This window comes from Salvelinus alpinus, chromosome 13, assembly GCF_045679555.1.
Source record: "Salvelinus alpinus chromosome 13, SLU_Salpinus.1, whole genome shotgun sequence".
In the NCBI taxonomy this organism is placed as follows: domain Eukaryota; kingdom Metazoa; phylum Chordata; class Actinopteri; order Salmoniformes; family Salmonidae; genus Salvelinus; species Salvelinus alpinus.
The window spans coordinates 40,610,219-40,628,913 of record NC_092098.1 but is presented as its reverse complement, the minus strand read 5'-3'; the positions used below and the strand labels follow the sequence as shown (position 1 = coordinate 40,628,913).

The 18,695-nt window shown below is 42.9% G+C and overlaps 1 protein-coding gene across 7 annotated transcripts in view; it reads left to right on the top strand.

Moving 5' to 3' along the window:
* emsy (EMSY transcriptional repressor, BRCA2 interacting) overlaps nucleotides 1-10,533 on the top strand; it is a 31,780-nt gene extending 21,247 nt beyond the window's left edge. For all 7 annotated transcript variants that reach the window (XM_071339315.1, XM_071339311.1, XM_071339313.1 and 4 more), the window contains 4 exons: nucleotides 3,977-4,134; nucleotides 8,045-8,593; nucleotides 9,249-9,677; nucleotides 9,857-10,533. In XM_071339315.1, coding sequence (XP_071195416.1) covers nucleotides 3,977-4,134; nucleotides 8,045-8,593; nucleotides 9,249-9,677; nucleotides 9,857-10,054 — 1,334 coding nt within the window. In that variant the 3' untranslated portion in view covers nucleotides 10,055-10,533. The remainder of the gene's footprint in view (nucleotides 1-3,976; nucleotides 4,135-8,044; nucleotides 8,594-9,248; nucleotides 9,678-9,856) is intronic.
* The last annotated feature ends 8,162 nt before the right edge of the window (nucleotides 10,534-18,695 follow it).

The following is an 18,695-nucleotide window of genomic DNA, read 5'->3' as shown; positions in this document are numbered from 1 at the left end:
GAAGCGAGCTCACTGAAACATTTCTCCTTGGGCATTACACACAGCCAAGACAATATAATCTGTCTTACTTTTTAGTTTCTCAGATTTGATCAATTGTCATATTACACTGTATTGTCATCACTTTAGGAGGACACCTAAAAAGATCCCCAAAGTGATGATGTTCACTTTCTTTTCATACTGTTTCATTGCGAAATACATTGATGTACAGTACCAGTCAAAAGTTTGGACACACGTTGGCATTCTTTCAACCAGCTTCATGAGGTAGTCACCTGGAATGCATTTCAGTTAACTTCTACTTAGTACTCATCCCGGATCCGGGAGCACCCCCATCAGTAAAAAAAGCTGACTACCATAGCCTAGCATAGCGCCACAAGTAAATACTAGCATCTAAATATCATTAAATCACAAGTCCAAGACACCAGATGAAAGATACACATCTTGTGAATCCAGCCATCATTTCTGATTTTTAAAATGTTTTACAGGGAAGACACAATATGTAAATCTATTAGCTAACCACGATAGCAAAAGACACAACTTTTTTTTCTCCACCATTTTTTTCCTGCATGGGCAGCTATCACAATTTCGACTAAATAAAGATATATATAGCCACTAACCAAGAAACAACTTCATAAGATGACAGTCTGATAACATATTTATGGTATAGCATATGTTTTTTTAGAAAAATGTGCATATTTCAGGTATAAATCACAGTTCTACATTGCAGCTGCAATCTGAAATAGCGTTGGAAGCAGCCGGAATAATTACAGAGACCGACGTCAATTACCAAAATACTCATCCTAAAACATTTCTGAAAAATACACAGCATACAGCAAATGAAAGACCAACATCTTGTGAATCCAGCCAATATGTCAGATTTTTTAAGTGTTTTACAGCTAAAACACAATATAGCATTATATTAGCTTACCACAATAGCCAGAAACACAAGCAATTTACCAGCAGCAAAGGTTAGCGATCGTAACAATCCAGCAAAAGATATATAATTTTTGACTAACCTTGATATACTTCATCAGATGACAGTCCTGTAACATCATATTACACAATGCATATAGGTTTTGTTCGAAAATGTGCATATTTAGCAGCACAAATCGTGGTTATACAATGTGATCAGTAGCAACAGTTCATGCATTCTGGCCGGCGCCATCTTGGAGAGGCACCTAATCTAATCAATAAATAATCGTAAACTTGACTAAAAAATACAGGTTGGACAGCAAATGAAAGATGCATTAGTTATTAATGCAACCGCTGAGTTAGATTTTTAAAATTAACGTTACTAGACATACAATGTGCGTTACAGCCAGACTAGTGCCGCAATTAATGGCGGACAAATCCATTTACATTTTTCCACATAAATACGGAATAACATCATAAATAGCTCTTACTTTTGGACGAGCTTCCATCAGAATCTTGGGCAAGTTGTCCTTTGTCCAAAAGAATCGTTGCTCGGTTGTAAAACGTCGTCTTCAACTTTGGAACTAGCAGCTAACAATAGCTATGTGGCCACAACATGCCCAAATCCCCAAAACGCAATACTAAGGAAATTCCGAAAATAGCAATATACTCGCATAAACTGATATAACTCGGTTTAAAATAACTTCGTTATGATGTTTCTAACACCTATATCGAATTAAATCACAGACGGATATAACTTAGGCCTATAACGAGAGCTTTTGAGCATGCCATCCTGAGGTCCTCCATTGCGTCTTGACGAACGTCGAAAGGAGCGCTCCCCCCATGCCATGTCCTTTTATAAGGTCTGAGATCTACGTAGAAACTCCATTCCAATTCTCAATTCTTGGTTACTGACATCCAGGGGAAGGCGGGTGCAGTTCATGTCGACCCATAGGATACATACAGAGCTTTAAACTGATCTGAGAACAGAGCCTCGTTTTCAGACCTTCGCAGTTCCTGTCATGAATTTCGCTGCAGAAAGAGTTCTGTTTCACCCACAGACATAATTCAAACGGTTTTAGAAACTAGAGATTGTTTTCTATCCAATAGTAATAATATGCATATTGTACGAGCAAGAATTGAGTACGAGGCAGTTTAATTTGGGAACGATAAATGGTAACGTTGAAACAGCACCCCCTATATTGAGAAAAGGTTAACAGGTGTGCCTTGTTAAAAGTACATTTGTGGAATTTCTTACCTCCTCAATGCGTTTTGAGTTGATAAGCTAGGGCTGGTATATAGAAGATAGCCCTAAAGAGCAAGTCCATATTATGGCAAGAACAGCTCAAATAAGCAAAGAGACATGACAGTCCATCATTACTTTAAGACATGAAGAACTTTGAAAGCTTCTTTAAGTGCAGTCGCAAAAACCATCAAGCGCTATGATGAAACTGACTCTCATGAGGACTGCCTCAGGAAAGGAAGGCCCAGAGTTACCTCTGCTGCAGAGGATACGTTCATTAGAGTTACCAGCCTCAGAAATGGCTTCAGAGTTCAAGTAACAGACACATCTCAACATCAACTGTTCAGAGGAGACTGCGTGAATCAGGCCTTCATGGTCGAATTGCTGCAAAGAAACCACTACTAAAAGACACCAATAAGAAGAAGATACTTGCTTGGGCCAAGAAACATGAGCAATGGACATTAGACCAGTGGAAATCTGTCCTTTGGCCACAGCATTCTGCAGCAACACGCCATCCAATCCGGTTTGGGCTTAGTGGGACTATCATTTGTTTTTCAACAGGACCCAACCCACCTCCAGGCTTTGTAAGGGCTATTTGACAAAGAAGGAGAGTGATGGAGTGCTGCATCAGATGACCTGGCCTCCACAATCCCCCGACCTCAACCCAATTGAGATGATTTGGGATGAGTTGGACCGCAGAGTGAAGGAAAAGCAGCCAACAAGTGCTCAGCATATGTGGGAACTCCTTCAAGACTGTTGGAAAAGCATTCCAGGTGAAGCTGGTTGAGAGAATGCAAAGCTCTCATCAAGGCAAAGGGTGGCTACTTCGAAGAACACTTTTTTTGGTTACTACTTGATTCCATATGTGTTATTTCATAGTTTTGATGCCTTCACTATTATTTTACAATGTAGAAAATATTAAAAATAAAGAAAAAACGTTTAATGGGTAGGTGTGTCCAAACTTTTGACTGGTACTGTATATCATAGTTCGTCACCCCTTAATGATATTACACCTTGGATGGAAAATTATACACTTTCCTACTCATGTATTCAGGGGTTTACACACAATCGTAGCCCTTAACCACGCAGAAATAAGCAAAGTGAAAAAACAGCAGGCTGTTCTATTCTTTAGTGAGTACAGCTAAGTATGTCTCGAAATAATGCCGTTCCGAGTAATTGAGAGCAATTCCATGTTAAAAACAAGGTTTAGTAAAGTATGTCAGATAAAACATTTTAATGACAGGCAAAACAAAATACAATAGACAAGATGGGATATTTTTGTGTCGGGAAAATTAATTATGCGATAAATGGTGGAAACCTTTTTTTTTTTTTATCTTTATATTGAATTAAACTAGGAGTCACCTGATAACATGTTGTGTGGTCCTCCCACTACGACTCGTCGGGAAAGCATGCAGTTTATTAGGCTACAGATTAAATAAGTTATGATGAACTTCAGAGGGTGGTGAAAGTGCAAGGTGATTCTTGATTCTCCTTTCCAATACATATTGAGGGTCTTATTCTGGTGACATGATTGATGCTTGGCTGCCGTTTGACAGATAAAAAGAATCTCGCTCTTTTGTCCATAATGATCTCATCATGTAGGCTATACGTGCGCTCTAGCCAACAGGGCTATCTGTGGACACTGTACTGTATCTGTTGGCTGGAGTGCACGTGCCTCTTATCTGCAACAAGTCAATTTAATGGAATCACCCCTCTGGTGGGAAAATGCGCATATTGTTTTTAAGTGGATTTTAGAATATTCACATGCAAAATCTGTTCCCAATTGGATGGGAACCTAACTTATTATGATCTCTCGTTGTGCAGTTAAAGCCAGCCGGGCCGGACCATCCTCTGGAGGCGACATGGTCATGTCCGCTAGCCAGCAACTGGCGGCGTCCTCACAGAGCACAGGTCACACCCCCATGGTGGTCAAGTCCATCCCAACTTCCTCTGCGGTCACCGTCACACGCATTGTCCAACTGGTGAGACAAAAGCCTACCTAGTATATGAACTTAAAAATCACATACAGTGGGGAGAACAAGTATTTGATACACTGCCGATTTTGCAGTTTTTCCTACTTACAAAGCATGTAGAGGTCTGTAATTTTTATCATAGGTACACTTCAACTGTGAGAGACGGAATCTAAAACAAAAATCCAGAAAATCACATTGTATGATTTTTAAGTAATTAATTTGCATTTTATTGCATGCCATAAGTATTTGAAAACCTACCAACCAGTAAGAATTCCGTCTCTCACAGACCTGTTAGTTTTTTTTTTAAGAAGCCCTCCTGTTCTCCACTCATTACCTGTATTAACTGCACCTGTTTGAACTCGTTACCTGTATAAAAGACACCTGTCCACACACTCAATCAAACAGACTCCAACCTCTCCACAATGGCCAAGACCAGAGAGCTGTGTAAGGACATCAGGGATACAATTGTAGACCTGCACAAGGCTGGGATGGGCTACAGGACAATAGGCAAGCAGCTTGGTGAGAAGGAAACAACTGTTGGCGCAATTATTAGAAAATGGAAGAAGTTCAAGATGACGGTCAATCACCCTCGGTCTGGGGCTCCATGCAAGATTTCACCTCGTGGGGCATCAATGATCATGAGGAAGGTGAGGGATCAGCCCAGAACTACACGGCAGGACCTGGTCAATGACCTGAAGAGAGCTGGGACCACAGTCTCAAAGAAAACCATTAGTAACACACTACGCCGTCATGGATTAAAATCCTGCAGCGCACGCAAGGTCCCCCTGCTTAAGCCAGTGCATGTCCAGGCCTGTCTGAAGTTTGCCAATGACCATCTGGATGATCCAGAGGAGGAATGGGAGAAGGTCATGTGGTCTGATGAGACAAAAATAGAGCTTTTTGGTCTAACTCCACTCGCCGTGTTTGGAGGAAGAAGAAGTATGAGTACAACCCCAAGAACACCATCCCAACCGTGAAGCATGGAGGTGGAAACATCATTCTTTGGGGATGCTTTTCTGCAAAGGGGACAGGACGACTGCACCGTATTGAGGGGAGGATGGATGGGGCCATGTATCGCGAGATCTTGGCCAACAACCTCCTTCCCTCAGTAAGAGCATTGAAGATGGGTCGTGGCTGGGTCTTCCAGCATGACAACGACACGAAGCACACAGCCATGGCAACTAAGGAGTGGCTCCGTAAGAAGCATCTCAAGGTCCTGGAGTGGCCTAGCCAGTCTCCAGACCTGAACCCAATAGAAAATCTTTGGAGGGAGCTGAAAGTCCGTATTGCCCAGCGACAGCCCCGAAACCTGAAGGATCTGGAGAAGATCTGTAGGGAGGAGTGGGCCAAAATCCCTGCTGCAGTGTGTGCAAACCTAGTCAAGAACTACAGGAAACGTATGATCTCTGTAATTGCAAACAAAGGTTTCTGGACCAAATATTAAGTTCTGCTTTTCTGATGTATCAAATACTTATGTCATGCAATAAAATGCAAATTAATTACTTAAAAATCATACAATGTGATTTTCTGGATTTTTGTTTTAGATTCCGTCTCTCATAGTTGAAGTGTACCTATGATAATAATTACAGACCTTTACATGCTTTGTAAGTAGGAAAACCTGCAAAATCGGCAGTGTATCAAATACTTGTTCTCCACCACTGTATACATGTTCGTCTTTGTATTCTTCTTTTCCAATGTTTTATCAAATCATATAGTATAGGTAATGCAGTATAACATGCACTATCTCACTGGCATAGGATCTCACTGTTCATTAGGTAAGTGTACCAGTATACAGTTGAAGTCGGAAGTTTACATACACCTTAGCCAAATACATTTAAACTCAGTTTTTCACATTTCCTGACATTTAATCCACGTAAAACTTCCCTGTCTTAGGTCAGTTAGGATCACCACTTTATTTTAAGAATGTGAAATGTCTAGTATTTGCTAGCATTGCCTTTAAATTGTTTAACTTGGGTCAAACGTTTCGGGTAGCCTTCCACACAAGCTTCCCACAATAAGTTGGGTGAATTTTGGCCCATTCCTCCTGACAGAGCTGGTACAACTGGGTCAGATTTATAGGCCTCCTTGCTCGCACACGCTTTTTCAGTTCTGCCCACAAATTGTCTATAGGATTGAGGTCAGGGCTTTGTGATGGCCACTCCAATACCTTGACTTTGTTGACCTTAAGCCATTTTGCCACAACTTTGGAAGTATGCTTGGGGTCATTGTCCATTTGGAAGACCCATTTGCGACCAAGCTTTAACTTCCTGACTGATGTCTTGAGATGTTGCTTCAATATATCCACATCATTTTCTCTCCTCATGATGGCATCTATTTTGTGAGGCACACCAGTTCCTCCTGCAGCAAAGCACCCCCACAACATGATGCTGCCACCCCGGTGCTTCACGGTTGGGATGGTGTTCTTCAGCTTGCAAGCCTCCCCCTTTTTCCTCCAAACATAACGATGGTCATTATGGCCAAACAGTTCTATTTTTGTTTCATCAGACCAGAGGACATTTCCCCAAAAAATACGATCTTTGTCCCCATGTGCAGTTGCAAACCGTAGTCTGGCTTTTTTATGGCGGTTTTGGAGCAGTGGCTTCTTCCTTGCTGAGCGGCCTTTCAGGTTATGTCGATATAGGACTCATTTTACTGTGGATATAGATACTTTTGTACCCGTTTCCTCCAGCATTCTTCACAAGGTCCTTTGCTGTTGTTCTGGGATTGATTTGCACTTTTCGCACCAAAGTACGTTCATCTCTAGGAGACAGAACGCGTCTCCTTCCTGAGCGGTACGATGGCTGCGTGGTCCCATGGTGTTTATACTTGCGTACTATTGTTCGTATAGATGAACGTCATCCCTTCAGGCATTTGGAAATTGCGCCCAAGGATGGACCAGAGTTGTGTAGGTCTACAACTTCTTTTCCGAGGTCTTGGCTGATTTCTTTTGATTTTCCCATGATGTCAAGCAAAGAGAAACTGAGTTTGAAGGTAGGCTTTGAAATACATCCACAGGTACGCCTCCAATTGACTCAAATGAGGTCAATTAGCCTATCAGAAGCTTCTAAAGCCATGGCATCATTTTCTGGAATGTTCCAAGCTGTTTAAAGGCACAGTCAACTTAGTGTATGTAAACTTCTGGACCCACTGGAATTGATACAGTGAACTGTAAGTGAAATAATCTGTCTGTAAACAATTGTTGGAAAAGTTACTGCACAAAGTAGATATCCTAACCGACTTGCCAAAACTATAGTTTGTTAACAAGAAATTTGTGGAGTGGTTGAAAAATGAGTTTTAATGACTCTAACCTAAGTGTATGTAAACTTCCAACTTAAACTGTATCAATATGCACCAATATATAGGTAACTGCCAAAATAATGGAAACATGAGGGATACAAATAGTGTTGAAAGCAGGTGCTTCCACACAGGTATAGTGTGAGTTAATTAAGCAATTAACATCCCATCATGCTTAGGGCCATGTATAAAAATGCTGGGCAGGCCATTATTTTGGCTACCATGGCTATGTCTCCATAGGATGACAATACCCCCATCCACAGGGCACGAGTGGTCACTGAATGGTTTGATGAGCATGAAAACGTTATAAACCGTATGCCATGGCCGTCTGTCACCAGATCTCAACCCAATTGAACACTTATGGGAGATTCTGGAGTGGCGCCTGAGACAGCGTTTTCCACCACCATCAACAAAACATGAAATTATGGAATTTCTCGTGGAAGAATGGTGTTGCGTAGAGTTCCAGACACTTGTAGAATCTATGCCAAGGTGCGTAGAAGCTGTTCTGGATCATGGTCGCCCAATACCCTATTAAGATACTTTGTTGGTGTTTCCTTTATTTTTAGCAGTTACCTGTATTTCCATATATACCACTATTGTCAATGATAGTATAATGTCATTCCAGGCGTCGGAGGGCCAGCTTATCCACAGTAAGCAGGCGGAGGAGATGGTGATGGAGGAGGGCGAACTAGAAGGGGACACCCTGGACCCCCAGACGGGCCTGTTCTACCGTTCCATCCAACTCGCGGCAGCCCCTGCCCCTCAGCACCACACACTCCCCCAACCCCAAAGCCAGTCACACTCTGAGCCCCAGTCGGAGCAGGGCAGACACATGCCCAACTCCACCCAACCCCCACAGCTACACAGCAAGCCCCAGATGAGCCAGCCTTCCTCCACCTTGGTGAAGAAGCCACCACAGCTCCAAGAGCAGTACCAGCCCAAGCCCCAGGCTCCAGGGCAGAGCCTGAAGGAGAGGCCCTCCTCTGCCTCGGGATCCCCCCAGCTGGTGGGCCTGGGCACACCTACAAAGCCACCCTCCCTCACCCCCCAGCTCCCCAAGCTGCAGCAGGCGCCCACCTCCCACCACAGGCCCATCCACACACAGCTGTCCCAGCCGCCACCCCTGCAGGCCCACCACCCGGTGGGTGCAGACAAGACCCCTTCCACAAGCCTGGTGAGCACCATCCCTCTCTGATGGACCTCCAGGGCCCAGTAACTATTTTATTTATTAGTCTGGGACAAATCAGGTTGACACAGTTGAATCATCAACTGTCAGATGCATTGTGCCATAATGCTTTAGAATAGAACTTAATTTAAACTTTATTTGCCCTCTAGATGGATTTTGACTTACACATTTAAAAGCATTTACACAGAGTACACATTCCATACATGTAAATCTTGTTCTGATTCACAGCACTTGTCCCTTGATGGGCCTTTTTAAGATCAACGAGATAAGACAAAGCTCTGGGCACCATGCCACAAATTCCCTTCCAATCAGATCAGTGTTATTTGTAAAGTAGCGCAGGGAGCCTGACAAAACCTTCACAGCCCTCCCTGTAATCACAACCTGAAAATAAATGACCATTGTTTTTCATTCAAAAAGGGGCCCCTGGGTTTGTAGAGTTTCCCCATGCCCTACACTAGTTCCAACCATAGAAATGGAAGGGGAAGCCCTTTCAGACCATGGCAATTTGACTAACACTCATGGGTACATTCAATATGGCCGCTGGTCTACATATTACAGAACATTGACTTGAATGGCAATGTCTGTTCTATTAATTTCTATAGTTCCAACCAAATTCATTTTTCCCCTCTCTCCCCCGACACAGCCGCCAATCATCACCCAGGGCGCCAGCATCACCAAGATCACCTTCGGCGGTAGCAGCAGCCACCAGTCCCCGCCCGTGTCCAGCAGTGGCGAGGCCACAGCGAAGCTGGTCCCCGCCGAGCCCAGCAGCTCGGGCCCGTCCGGCGGCGAGAAGCCCTCCGTTTCGGACATCCTCAAGATCTCCATGATGGAAGCGGAGATCGACCCTAGCGCTGAGCCAATGGTGGTGGACTCGTCCAGCGACTGCAGCCCCTACGGGAAGGGTGTTGGGGCAGGGGGAGATTTAGGTGTGTTGGGGGGCTCAGGCCCGGTCATCAGCAGCTCGGGGGCCTCCCTGCACCACTCATCCCACTCCAAGCCCCAGCATAGCCAGTTTAGCCGCATCCAGGGCCTAGTGGCCAAGGGCAAAGAAGACCTGGACGTCATTGAGGTACATTTCTGTGACTTCAAAGATTTATGTTATAGCATAGCAAAGCCTTACTAATTACATTTTCTGAGCCATATGATTAACATTTCTTAAATATTGCTTATTATAGGACAACAGTCATCTAAGCTTTTAACATCTATAGACAATAAAAGCTAAATAACATCCGTTACTTCCCTCCCCAGGTGATCCCTCGGTACTCTATCATGCCAGACTCTAGCCAGTCCAACGTGGTGGTGGAGCCCAGCGGCTTCCTCGAGATCAGCAACTACACCAGCCAGCGGCTGGACGAGGAGAGCGTCATGGAGCAAGAGGTGGACAGCAGCAATGACGAGGCCACGACTGTCAGCCCCATGGAGGGCTGCGCCGACCAGTCCCAGTGACCACTACACATGTCAACTCCGTCACGTCACACACGATGTGTGACAGGGATGATGCAGAGATGAGGGTGATTACGGTCATCACAGTGACTTGTGGTTACCTCCCAACTTAGTTAGAACCCTAATGACGTCACGGCAAGCGGATAAATGCGGTATTTGCATAACGGTATTTGATTAGATCAATTGTTGAACACCATTTTTGATTTGGTCTCCTTCGACAATGTAAATTTTAATACATGATAGTACAGTTTGAGTTTCTGACTTGTAATAAATAAGTCTGATGGCCTTCAGATTACTTCAGTTTGTTTAAAGTGGGCACATACAGTGCAGTGATTCAAGATTTGTCACAGACAATAACGGCTGACCATAAAGGGATTGTAATAACCCTTGAGGAATTAGCACTTTGAAGTTGAAACAGTTGGTAAGAACAATTGTTGGAAGAAAAAAATAAATACAAACAAATAAATACACTTTCAACCTTGTTAGTTTGTGATGGGGGTTTCTGTTTTGTGTTCTCTGTAACTTTTTAGAATTTTAACTAAACTTTTATACAACAGCTTAAAACTGTTTTTCTGTTACAGGACCGCACACAATTTGGCATTCCCTTGGTGAATGTCGTTTTGTACATGACCTATCAGTCCATCTTAATGAATTGACCTTTCAACATGAGGAAATCACCAATGTTTCCACCAAATGTTTATTTGCATTCAATCATAGGGGTAAAAAGAAAGGCTTTATGTAAGCTAGGCTAGTGTGTGTGTGTTGGGAAGTTTCTGTGAATACCAGCACCCTCTTGTTAGTGCCATAAGTCTGGGTTGTATAATTTAAAATTTTGTCATTTAGCAGATGCTCTTATCCAGAGCAATTTACAGTAGTGAGTGCATAGATTTTTTGTTGTTGTTGTATTGGTCCCCCATGGGAATCGAACCCACAGCCCTGGCTTTGCAAGCGCCATGCTCTACCAACTGAGGCTATACAGATTTTATGAGTGTGTTTACACAATGTGTTTGGTCTAACTGCTGTGTAGTCAGCGATGGAGATGGAGGCTAGCCATTGTGCTAACTAGCCCACAGAGCATCTGTGTACTGGACTGGCTGAAAGGGGAATCTGTCATTCATTATAGGGTGCTTTTGCCCTCTCGTCGGTCTTTGGCGAATCTTCTCATGTTATCCACACAGAGGGACTTTCTGTGTCCAGATATTGCTAAAGCCAGGAGTATGCCCAAGCCCAAGGGAGGAGGATGTAGACCTACAACTAGCTCTCCCCTCATTTACTACTTTGAGTGGTTAGCATTGTGTGCTAACAAACCACATTAGTAGCCAAAAGATGGTTCAATATGCAATCTTTCTGGATACAGTTTTGGGCATTGCTTTGAGGTTGTTTCTGGCTGAACATGTGACAAGCACCTGTTTTGCTAATTGAAATTGTAAATGATACTTCAACTCACATGGATTCTAAATTATGCCTCAAAGTCTTTGTACAACTGAAAATATATAAGCATGGCAGCACATACCATAATAAATCAGGTGTGTTTTGTAAGAATGGGGGACCACAGACATAATCATCATTGTCCTTTTATTTAGCCTTTGGTTGTTTTGTATGTTGCCCTAATTACATGCACAAGGTGTTTATAACCCATTATCAGTTACTATTTACAAATGTACTTCATAATATTATTCCACAAATTTCCATTTGAAAATCCCTTTTGTGTATATATCATTGACACCATGCGCAAACTGTCCGTCGTGTTTGCTGCACCTGTTTTATAACTGTATTTACCCATTACAGCTAATGGGGAAACTGCACTCCGACAACAATCGATTTACAGGGGTGTATTCACTAGGAACCACCCGGTTCGAAACGGGACGGACTAACCTGAACTTGTCCAACAAACACTCATTTTTTTTGCAAAATGTTTCCAGTTGCAAAACGTTTTGATACGGTGTGCATTAATAAATGCACCCCCGGCTTTCTCTATTTTAGTACAATTAGAGAGATAAGGAAGTGAGGTCACACGGGAAGCCCCTTTGTGGGATACCATAGCAAAAGCTGTCGTAACCTCTACGCTAGAATTTCCATGAATAATAGATTCTCTTTAAATTCTAAATAGATCTTAAAAAACCCTTGACGTTGTCCGCGCCCCGCGGAAATGTAATTAGCGTAATAAAAAAATCCCCACAAAAATCTGTTTAAACTAGAGACATCTGTTGTTTTTTTGCATGGGCTGCAATCCACCGCATCCACGGTTGTCGGCCATGCGCAACTGCGGTGAAAAGTTGCAGAGCTATAGTGTGTTTGTCAGACCATGAAATATCCCGAAAATTGGTATTCTCACGAAAACGTCTGTTGCATCCAAACTGATATGACCCCTCTGTGGAAAGATGAGACTCTCACGAACACCTCCTCTGTTTTGCTCTACGATCCCCGACTCGTCTAGTCGGTTCTGCCAACTTCTGTCTGTAGCGTCTGAAAAGTTTGGGCTACACACTAATATGAGCCATCTTTGGAAAGGTGAGACTCACGAACACGTACATGTCAGTGTTTTTGACTTGGACGCCTCACAAGACTGAAGGTAGCCTGGTACCAGTTTAAAAAATGAATGGGAGAATATATGGAAGTAGTTTAGTGCCTAAAACAAAAAAAGGGGTTTTATATTGTTCCCTGAAATAAAAATAACACCCTGATCGTTCTTATATCCCTCAGATATAGGACAGACACTTCCAAACAAAATCATTTCCATGTATGAATCTGTTGTTCAATCTGTTTCTATGGGCTATAGCAGAAAGGTCAAAATGTTATATCAAATATTTCTTTCAATATTTTTTTATGCCTAAAGGGGTCTTAAAATTCTACATCAAATCGCTAAATGATCATTGTTATGACCATCTTAAAAAATGTCAAACGTTAGCTTAGTAGACCCCATTTTGAATTGGGTCTACTGTATCTGAAACCTGTGCTAGTTGATTCCATTGAATACAACCTTTTTCAATTGCAATCCCCAACAAAAATGTGCATAGTGGTACTTGAGAAGTCTCAATTGCTGAATGTAACTTCATAAAAGAGGAACTGAGAGAACTTTCACTGCCAAGCTTGTGGTTCAGACTCCCAAACCTCTGTGTGTGTTTAGACCTTGCCACCACAGATCGACCAGCGCAACCACAACTAGAACACAACCACTCGACTCCGCTACCCACCTCAGCATGGGAGCAAGCAAGTCTGTGCCTCAATATAGGAATACTCTTTTTACCCAACTGTGCTGACCCAAACCGTACTATACTGGCCCAGATCATTAACTTTCACTATGTCCTTTCCATTACTATTCCAGCTACTCTGGTGGATGCATGCCCAGCCCAGTCCAATTGGTTTGGTTTGGCTTAGCTAAGTAGAGTGAAATCACAACTTGTGCATTTATTTCAGTCACACACAGATCATTTTTCTTAAGTTCAGATCATTTAACTTAGGTTCACTATAAGGTATACTGTGTCTCTGCATGCATATGTTAATTAAAACCGGATACATTCTTGCTCTTGTTGTTGGACACGTCCTTCCTTCTAAGACGTCTACTGGCATCACTAGAAGAAGAATCTTTAACATACACACTCGGATTGTACATCTGATGTACAATGTATTTAATTTTCACACAATGGTTGTGCTATTTTTTGTGATAAAACCATTGTCCAACCAATGTTTGTGTCATTGTTTTTGTACAGAAACATTCCACTGTATCACAACCATTGTGCCAAAAGCATTGTACATCAGTTCAGTGTGTGCGGAGTGGAATCAAGACAGAATCTGGTTTGTGGTAATACTCCTGGTTAACCTGATCCCTCACTTTAATACTCACTGTGGTGTCCATGGAGGGAGTTGAATGGGCATTTGGGGCTATATGTATTAAGTGTCTCAGAATACGAGGGCTGATTTAGGGTCAGGTTTTCCTTTTAGATTATAATGAATAAGACTACATGGACAGGGTGGATCTGATCCTAGATCAGTACAGAGTGAATCTGTTTCTAGATCATTATGCTGTGGCTCACTCGCTGGTAGATTCGGGGGTGTCATCTGTTTTTCTACCCTCCTATCGATGTTTGATCGGGCTTAGTTGAGGTGGTAGGGTCACTACGACTCCTTTTTCAGTGACTGGTCCTTTGGGTATTCCTGTATTCATCAACCTGGCCTGCTTTTGGTCTGCCTTTCTCCTGCTTTGGAATTGATATCCTGGGTTGAGGGTTGAGTGTGCCCTCCTCAGGCTGAGATCTGTCCGGCAGCCCAGACGTATTTGGACGTGGCCCCCTAGGATATGTGGCTCTATTTGTGGCTCTATATAGTTGCGAAGTAATTACAATTTAGCAATTGACACTGGAGTGATAGATGTGCAGATGAGGATGTGCAAGTAGAAATGCTTGTGTGCAAAAGAGCAGAAAAAAACATATGGGGATGAGGTAGGTAGTTGGTTGGATGGGCTATTTACAGATGGGCTGTGTACAGCTGCAGCGATCGGTAAGCTTCTCTGACAGCCGATGCTTGAAGTTAGTGAGAGAGAGATATGTCTCCAACTCAGTAAAAAAAATTAAAAAAATCTTTTTTTTCTATTCGTTCCAGTCATTGGCAGCAGAGAACAGGAGGAAAGGCGCCAAAGCAGGTGTTGGCTTTGGGGATGACCAGTGAGATATACCTGCTGGAGCGTGTGCTACGGGTGGGTGTTGTTATCGTGACCAGTGAGCTGAGATAAGGCGGAGCTTTACCTAGCAAAGACTTATAGATGACCTAGAGCCTGTGGGTTTGGCGACGTATATGTAGCGAGGACCAGCCAACGGGAGCATACAGGTCGCAATGGTGGGTAGTATACAAAACGGATGGCACTGTGATAGACTGCATCCAATTTTCTGAGTAGAGTGTAGGTTACAGCCAGGTCTCATGTCACTGACGCCACCCCCCCCCACCCCCAACTTTGAGGAGACGTGCAGGTGTGTGTGTGTGTATTTCCATATTTATGTATTTCTGTGTGTATGCTGCTTCATGACAACTCTCATATTTTCCTGTGTAACATCAGAAAGCAGTAGAACACCACAGAGATTCTTGTCAACATGTGAAGTGTGTGTCAACATCTGTCACCAATATGGACTGCGCTGGTGAGGTAAGCATACTGCATCTGGTAGGGCATTTTTTAAATCAGTACCCTTTCTGGATTTTTCAGCACTTTACTGCTGCAACTGAAATAACAATTTATTGTCATAATTTCTGATTGATGTCGATTACAAGTGAATGAGACACGTGCCGGACAGAGCAGCCAAAGCCATCAAAGCCATGTGCTAGGCATCTGATGAGATAAAGTTAAACATTTTACACCTCATCAGCGAAGACAGTTATTATAGTGCCCATTTATAACACAATCTATCAACGGCTAAGCATTATCAGACAGTTTGTCAATGCTTCTAATGTTTAAAGTTGGGGTTGGAGGCGCGCTGTGTTAAGAAGCAGTGCGGTTGGGTTGTGTTTCGGAGGACGCATGGCTTTCGACCTTCGTCTCTCCCGAGCCCGTACGGGAGTTGTAGCGATGAGACAAGATAGTAATTACTAGCAATTGGATACCACGAAAATTGGGGAGAAATGTTAAGAAAAAAAACACCAGTCTCAACGTCAACAGTGAAGAGGCGAATCCGGGATGCTGGCCTTCTAGGCACAGTTCCTCTGTCCAGTGTCTGTGTTCTTTTGTCCATCTTAATATTTTATTTTTATTGACCAGTCTCAGATATGGCATTTTCTTTGCAACTCTGCCTAGAATGCCAGCATCCCAGAGTCGCCGGGATGCTGTAGATATTCCATAAAAAATCAACCGTTTCCACAACAGTCATTTTCAACATTAATAATGTCTATACTATATTTCTGATCAATTTGATGTTATTTTAATAGGCAAAAAATTAGCTTTTCTTTCAAAAACAAGGACTTTTCTAAGTGACCCCAAACTTTTGATCGGTAGTGTGTATTGGTTTTGCTCCGCTGAATACGGCCCTGGATTGGTCAGAGAGAGAGCCTGCTGGTTGGCCAGGAAAGAGGCTGTGCTATGCTGTACTCCCATAGTGAAATCCTTGGTTTATGTTCAGGGCCTGCTCCAGGCATAAGCGACGTAAGAGGTCGCTTATGGCCCACGGCCGCTAGGGGGCCCCGGCCAAAGAAAAAACATTTGGGGTCTCAACTTACTGTTGAGAGTTAGAATAGTAGAATACACAAGGTGCAATTTCGAAATTTGGTTGTGCAGCAGCAGTTTTTCTCCTGTTATATCAGTCATTGACAGTCACTAAATTAGCTATGTCAGCTAACAATTTTTTGATTGGTAGCCAGCTACTGTATCTAAACTTGTAGTAATCCAGTAGACGTCCAGTAGAGTTGCATGAATTTTGTTATTAAATTGCTAAACTTCTCTACTCCCCATGGCAAGATGTGTAGAATTGCAGAAAGCTTGCTTTAAAACTGCAACACTTTCTCTACTCCCCATGGCAAAATGTATAGAATTGCAGAAAGCTTGCTTTAAAACTGCAACACTTTCTCTACTCCCCATGGCAAAATGTATAGAATTGCAGAAAGCTTGCTTTAAAACTGCAACACTTTCTCTACTCCCCATGGCAAAATGTATAGAATTGCAGAAAGCTTGCTTTAAAACTGCAACACTTTCTCTACTCCCCATGGCAAAATGTGTAGAAATGCAGGAAACTTTAAAACTTAAAGGGATACTTCTGGATTATGGCCCTTTATCTACATCCCCAACAACAGTAGTATGCAAGCAGATACCCATAGACCTCCAGTCATTGCGCTGGCTAGCATTGGCTTGCGAAACTGCCTCTAACTTCTTTCATACTGGACACAGAGACATAACAATGGTATGCACTAATTCATCAGACTCTGAGGAAGTAGATAAAGGGCCTCCATGCCAAAATCCCGAACTTAAATGTAGCTTAGCTCTGTGCTCATCCCCATGGTAGATGTCTTAGCTGGACTTTGAACTTCTGACCACAACCACCAGTTGGTTAGGGGCATAGGGGAGGATGAGGTTTAGGAGGGAGAGAAGAGGGGGAGATGAGGAAGATGGGAAGCAGGAAGGGGATAGGAGGACGGAGAGGACAAGCAGGAAGAGGAGAGGAATAAATGGAGGAGAAGTAAAGGGGAGAAGGAGAGGATAGGGTAAGAGAGAGGAGGTGCAAGATGAAAGGAGGAGCAGGGTGAGGAGGAGAAGGATGTACTGTAGATAGTATGGGGTGGAGGGGGTGGGGGTGTAGACTGACCTCTGGAAAGCATTTGGCTGAAGACCCCCCCCCCCCCCCCCAAAAAAAGTGAGTCTGCCTGGGAATGTTAGGAGCAGAGGACATAAATAATGTTGGCTTAAGGTCACCTTTGATCTCTCGGTTTCTCATGTTCCCTCTCAGAGACAGTCTGTGTGCAAAACCTCTGACCGGAGTATCAGTTCTGGGTTGTGTTCATTGGGACACACTATAGCAAAACAGTTTGCAATGGAAAACGGAATTAAGCGTTTCTTACTGGACTAAGTTTAGACATTACCTAGACTCCATTTCAGAGCGTCTTCTTTCCATTTCATGCCTACTGAACACAGCCTTCCTCACAGAGATTGTCAGAGTTTGAACATGACTCATCTTCATTGGAAACATCCAGGAAGCAATGAAGAAATAAAAACCTATGATGTCAGTATATGATTAATTGCTAAAGTTTCCTAATTATTGCTAACGTTTCCTTATTTCATACACATTATTGTTCGCCAATGTTGCCTCGTGTGTTGTAATCCAACTCTGGGTCATATTCACAAGCAACCAAACTGTAGCAAACAGACCTAAACATGGAGGGATTACCTTAATTTGTCCAATGAGAAACGCATGTTTTCGTTTTCAGTTGCAAAATGCTTTTCTACGTTGTGCACTATTGAATTTGACTCTGGGTTCCCTCTGACCAATGAGGTTGGACATACACAGACCATAATGTAAGAGGTCAGACAGTCAGCAGTGTTTGATAAATGTCAGTGTATATTTTCAATGTTTTTGTCATAATAAATGCTGCCATCATATCGCATTGTCTCTAAATTGTTTTACTGTGAAAATGTGTTCAAAATGCCGTAGTCTGTAATTTCAGGTCTTTGGTAGAATTTAACCTTACATTTTTGAGAAACATATCATATTGAATTTCCTCCCTCTCTGGTAATGTGCGTTTTGTGTTATTTGTTATATGGCAGAACGATCATACTGGAATAACTTCCTCAACTCTCTCAAGTGTCCCATCATTGTTTTGAGGGAAGGTGGCAGATCTCTGCCAAAGAGGTAGCAATTGTCAGAAAAGTCAGTTAATTGAGTTTAGTCCACCAAGTCAGCATACCCTATTTGCGTCCCAAATGGCACACTATTCCCTACATAGTGCACTACTTTTAAAAAGTAGTAGAGAATAGGGTGCCATTTGGGACATTGCACTCACTCTTAACAATGAGGAAGTCCCCTTATAGCATCTGTAGTCCATCCCTATGTGAGAAGTACCCTTCACACACGGCTATCAGGTTCCCCTCTCCCACACACTCAATAAAGGCCACAGACAGAGGGGCGGTACACTTTACTTAGACAGATAGTGGGTGAACATTTAATTTCGAGTGAAT